The sequence below is a fragment of the Acipenser ruthenus genome, chromosome 8 (assembly GCF_902713425.1).
Source record: "Acipenser ruthenus chromosome 8, fAciRut3.2 maternal haplotype, whole genome shotgun sequence".
NCBI classification, from domain to species: Eukaryota; Metazoa; Chordata; class Actinopteri; order Acipenseriformes; family Acipenseridae; genus Acipenser; species Acipenser ruthenus.
Genome location: NC_081196.1, coordinates 5,117,871 through 5,123,870, shown reverse-complemented (window position 1 = coordinate 5,123,870; position 6,000 = coordinate 5,117,871). Strand labels below are relative to the sequence as shown.

At 36.0% G+C, this 6,000-nt stretch overlaps 1 protein-coding gene across 10 annotated transcripts in view; it reads right to left on the bottom strand.

The window, feature by feature from the left end:
* Positions 1 to 433: 433 nt before the first annotated feature.
* LOC131696731 (phosphatidylinositol-binding clathrin assembly protein-like) overlaps positions 434 to 6,000 on the bottom strand; it is a 30,272-nt gene continuing 24,705 nt past the window's right edge. Inside the window, exons 14-17 of one of the 10 annotated variants that reach the window (XM_059028194.1) lie at positions 5,566 to 5,649; positions 5,134 to 5,214; positions 3,427 to 3,537; positions 434 to 1,395 (exon numbers count right to left, since the gene is read on the bottom strand). In XM_059028194.1, coding sequence (XP_058884177.1) covers positions 1,052 to 1,395; positions 3,427 to 3,537; positions 5,134 to 5,214; positions 5,566 to 5,649 — 620 coding nt within the window. In that variant the 3' untranslated portion in view covers positions 434 to 1,051. The remainder of the gene's footprint in view (positions 1,396 to 3,426; positions 3,538 to 5,133; positions 5,215 to 5,565; positions 5,650 to 6,000) is intronic. The other 9 variants (XM_059028193.1, XM_059028195.1, XM_059028196.1 and 6 more) reach the window with 9 other exon arrangements.

The window sequence follows — 6,000 nt, the reverse complement described above, 5'->3', positions numbered from 1 at the left end:
TTTACGCTGATGTACTTTTTAAAAAATATTAACATCACAACTTAATGCTGAAAGACTTGATATTTAGATTTTTCAAAAGAAACACATGGACAAACGTTGTACTCTAATAGTTATCAAACACATTGCTTAGTATTTTTTTCCTTTCTCAGAAATGTGGTAAGGAGATTTAGTTAATTAAGTTAAATCTGATATCCCAGAAACTCTAGCTGACATACTGCTTTGTCTTTAAACTCAAACAAGTGCTATACTACTTAGTGGTAAATACATATACTGTAAAAACCGATGTATAAGTCGCATCGGTGTATAAGTTGCCCCCCCCCCCCCCCCCCCCTTTTGAGACAACAATTTTAGGAAAAAGCCTATAGGTCACACCGGTGTATAAGTCGCTCCCCCCTTTTTTGGACCCCCTTAAATACCTAGAAAATAGACTTATACAAAGGTTTTTACAGTAATTGATTTTCAACTGAATCTGTCTGTCAAGCAGAGATTTTTTCATAAGTATCGTGATATGATTCGTATCATGGCTTGTGTATCGTGATATGATTCGTATCATGGCTTGTGTATCGTGATATGAATCACATTGTGGCTTGTGTATCATGATACGAATCGTATCGTCACCTTGGTGTATCATCTCACCCCTAGTCCTTAAAATAAGCAAGGGGATCCATTATACAATTATACTGGTCATTTCAATAACATACCTAAACAAAGACAGTTCCAAAGCACTGAGAGTGGAAGTTTCAAATCCTGGTTTGATCTCACGGCTGCTCTTTACACAAAAGGCTCTTTCTAGTTTTTGAGCCATCTGCTGGGGCTTTTTTTACACCAGACTCAAGAAATATACAAAACCTAGCTTTCCACGAAGCGTGGTCTTTTACCACTTAATAAAGCACTCTTTATATTTTGCTGTGCACAGGCGGCGAGGATTGAACAGCTGATCCTCCCATTTGTTTTGGACATAAACATTGATATTTCCTCATACGGTTGTGCACTTTTATTAAAACACAAAACTAAATAAAACAAAAACCAAAACTCCCACTGGATTGCTAAACTAAACCTTTTTCAGTTCCAGTTTCTTATTCCACACAGGACTTTGGTCTTCACACAGACAGCCCAGACCAAACATTTTAAACCCCAAGACTACCACAGTATATATACACACACTGCCCCGTAAGACCAGCAAAAAGAATATATTTTTGAGAGAGAGAGAGATGCAATACAATACAATACAATACAATACAATACAATACAATACAATACAATACATACTGCCTACGAGGTTGGCGAGCGATGAATCCAAATCGTCAGACACTAATATGCCAGCCTGCTGCTTGGAAATAGGCAGACTCTGGTTTTGAGAAGTCACTGTTGGTTTCAGGATTCCACCTAAAACATCTTAAAGAAAGTGGACAAGAGGGAAGGGAGGAAAACAAAACAGAAAAGAAGGAAAGGGGAAAAAAAGTTTAACACCATCACAATATTATACAGGATATCCAAATTTGATTGCTACTGGTTTTAAAAAGTCTGAAGTCTCAACTCACCCAGTCATGCATGCCATGCAAAGCCAAAGCCAAAGCCAAGGCCCAAAGAATTTTTTTTTTGTTTATAAAAAAAAGGGGGGGGGAAAGAAAAAAACAAGATTAAGTATCGTGGGGGGGGGGGTTGGTATAGTTAATGTAAAAGTGTAACAGCATTCAATACACATGTTTATATTTAAACAAATAGGAGTCTCTATAATACATTGTTACCACTATATCAAATACTGGGGCATTAGTTTCTCTGCTAGGTACCGAATCAATATTTCTATGTACTATGCAAAGTGATTTTTTAAAATAATGTACAACATTTTTTTTTTTTTTAGTACATAACATGCTCTATAAAAACATGGAACAGAAACTGCCCCCCCACCCCCCCCAAAAAAAACCCCCAAAAACCACAGGTTCACTTGTTTGCTATAGAAAAAGCTTTTTCAAGTGTACTGTACATGTTCTGGCTCAGAAACGTGATATAGCCGACTTAGAGGCAAGATAGTTATCTGAATTTAGGCTAGCCCAAAGCATAATAATCCTGTGTACCTTTAGCATGCATTATCATGCCTTCTAAATGGATCATGTTAAGCTTAAGGCTCTAAAGATTTAAGTGGCAAAACATTAAAAAAAATAAAATAATAAAAAATAAAAACAGCACAGTCCTTAAATATATAACTATATTTTAATTATTCATTGAAACAACTGTTTACACAAAAGGTTAAAAAAATGAATCAATAAAACGTACATTTACAGCCTTAGTTATGACTAAAGTTCCTATAATGCTGTGAAGAAGAAAATGTGCAATGGCAAAATACAATCCAGCATATACATCATTCAGGGATGAGAACATGCGCTTCCAACAAAGGGGTCTGTTTTCATCTGGGCAATGTTTCAGAATGTTTTTGAACAGCAATAACTTCTCAATAGTTTGCCAGAAACTTTCGTAACTGGATTTATTCTTTAGTTCTTTTTTGTTGAAAAGTTATCCTGATATTTTCGATTTTTGGGAAATTCTGACAAATCCAATTGAAAACAGTCTAAAATGTCAAATGAAAGAACGATTACCCAAATGAAAGGCAGATAAAAATTTCCATTTTTAAATGCATCAGGATTAACCTGGTGTTTAAGAGTTTAGCCGTTTTTTAGAGGACTAAAACAGGCACCGAAGTTGGAAAGTTCTCATCAGCTCCATGGACAGATCTAAATGGAAGATGTTGCTGCCAGGTTTATTTTCCAGCAATCACCCCAGATTAGATCTAAATGTGAAACCTTTGCCTTCAGCATTGATAAGCATTAAAACACCAAGTTGTTCTTTGGAATGCATAATGGGTCCACTATGAACATGTCAGGATTCAGCTGTTTGTTTATTGGGTCTATTGTAACGATATAGGCAGTGGTGGATATAAATATCGCCACACCAATTCAGGGGTGCAGGGGTTATTTATTGGCTCACTTGTTAACATTACTGCATACAATAAAAATAAAGTATAATAGGGCCCCCTGAAAATCAGGTTTATTAGTTTTAAGGTGGTAGTATTCAGATCTGCTGCTGTTCACATCATTAAAAAAAAAAAAAAAAACAGACCCAAATGTTTGTTGGCTTGAGGGGGGAAATAGAAAAAGCTGTGTACAATAGTACTGTAGCCCTGTATGCACAAGCCGCTACAAAATCCACAGACTGACCAGCTTGCATGTAAACCAAATAACATCAGTGCAGGGCACTTTTTTGTCATGAACTTAAAAAAAGTGCTCAATTATATTAGTATTTCATGAGTTAAATGGCAAACATTGAAAGGAAAAAGGGAACCAAAAAGGTTTCACAAAACCCAGTTAGAACTGAAAGTTCATTACTTATTGAAAAATACAGATCCATAATGATAATGCATGTATCACTTACCACCAGCATCTAGGTTATTAGCAGAAGATGATTTATTGCCAAACACTGAATCAAAGTCAACGTTAAGGCCTGCTGAGGTCTGTGGCTGAGGAGCTGGAGACTGAGTGAACCCTTCAATACCAGAATGAGAAAAAGATTCTCAGTACACAGTGATCAAAAGGTACAGTGCGATCCTGTCTGCTACAGTAACTACTACATTCAAATCATGTTTCAGTTTTAAAAGAAAAATAAGGATCTTGAACCCCAAACAGGATACGAACAAGAGGTTGGTAAAAGAGCACACGCTGTAGCTTCAGCATGTAACATTAACTGTAAAATGTGTGAGAGAAGGAGTGTCAGGTTAAACCAGCTGTACATTTAACAGCCCACAGCAACTACCTAACAGCAAAGGTTCTTTCCAATACATTTCAAGGGGGGGGAGGGTATATTGTACATTACTTATAAGCAGTCAGCTAACTATAACATTTTCAGTTCAACAGAGAGCGCCTTGCTAAAGTACAGCATTTAAACATGTCACTGTGTATATAAAACATTAAGCGCTGCACTCTGGCATTTCTGGATCACAGTGCTTATACCCTGCAGACTTCAATATCAAAAAGAGTCTCTTTATAAAGATGTTAGCATATCAAACATCTTATCAAAACCTTGGAAAACAGAGTACACAAATACATTCTATATAAGGAGTCAGAAATTAAATCTTTGTAATGCAAATTCAGTGTCAATATATAAATACAGTACTACACTCATTTCTAAGAAAGGTTTCAATAAAAATGATAACTAATGTAAGTGAATAACAGGTAAGATTCCCCCTCCCCTCCCCCAAATTAGCTACTGTCTCTATAATCCCCTTTAAGATAGTCATTCAGCAGGACAGACTATGGCAAAATGCTGCTCTACACTGCAGCAGTCAGCTTCTATTCCACCTGGCATCCAAGACAGCCAGCTGATTCAACAGCACGCCATGGTTTGAATTGAACTGGTCCCTGGAGATGCCAAAGTCGGCTCTTTTAAAATCTCAGTTTGTTTACTTGGAGCATTCCATATAATTTATTTTAGTTTTTTTTTTTCCCTTTAAAAGGTAATAGGCCTTTTAGAAGTGTGACCGGTTCACTTCTGCCCAATACATTCCCCAAGGAACTCCCAGTTAAAACAATAATTTTATATATATATATAATTTGGAAGACATTTTAAGGACTTCTAAGAAGGCATATTGTCCCCATCAAAGAACTAGCTTTATGGCTATCATACCTACTGCAAATACAGGACATTAGTGTCAAACTGGTGCTATATTTGTATTTCAACCAGTAGGAAGCACTTATCAGGGAAAGTATGCAGGACTCTCTTTGACTGATGAAATATACAAAATAAAAAAAGTTGTTCTTTAGCATAAGTTTGGAATACGCTAGGCAGCCAGTTAAGAACATTTACTGACAAAACACCAAATGCACAGCACAGTACAAAAATTTGCACTCTTTCTATGAAATAATTAAAAGCATCCCCTTTGTGCTTGAATGGCATCCTGAAACTGGAGGAAAGGGGCACTGAAATAGCTTGAGCTTCCGAAATGTACATGTTTCAAGGTCCATGTGTTAATAAAATAAAAAGCAACACAAACGATGCAGCAATATTACAAACACTCAATGATCACCGTTTAGGAGTAAAGGTACCGTACAGACAGAAGAACAAAAACACAAAACACATACCTACCTCCAAATAGACCAGCTACAGCAGAGGGCTCAGTGTGGAAGAGGGAAGCACTAGGGTAAGCTGGTGGACCACAAAAGGAATCTGACAGGTAGTCAGGCACAAGTAAGGGTAGCGAGAGAAAGAGAGTTTTAGGAGAACAATGTAAGAGTGAAAACCTTAAATGGAGCTCTGGAAATAATAGAAAAGTAGGTATAGATTTCACACAAAAGAACAAAAAACTATTCAAAAGATTTATAAAAAAAACAAACAAACAAAAGAAAGAAAACTAGACAAATAAAACTAAAAAGCTAACCAACACCACACAAGTAGAACACATTAGGTAAACAGACTGCAGGATGCATTTCTGTAATAAAGTCTCCACAAATGAACTTATGACAAGTTCAGGTCTATGTTTTCTAGTTTCAGAAAACATACCGTTTCAGTTTTAAGTACCTGATATAAATTGCTCTATCCGAACTGTGTGTTCATAATGTGTTGCAACAGAGGAGCTTGAATCAATAAAGGGATTGAAATGATCTAAAGAATCAAAAATATTCACATTCAGGAACAAAGGTTTTTTTTGTTTTTTTTTTCTACTTAGCAAGTATATGCCTATTTACATATCAAAACAAAATTCAATGTTTCTGGAGCAGATATTTAAACTAAGATGGTCAACGATAATAATAATAAAAAAAGATATGTCTTTAAATATTAAGAAAACATGCATGGATGTATTTAATAATTTAATAAAACTGTATTCCACAAACAAACTACTACTAGACAGCCACTTTATTTTAGCATACAGTTTGTGGTTGATTAACCATGTTCCATCCCTCACCCAATCATTTATTTCAGAGAGAGCAGAACAGAACCATCTAGGGACTGGGC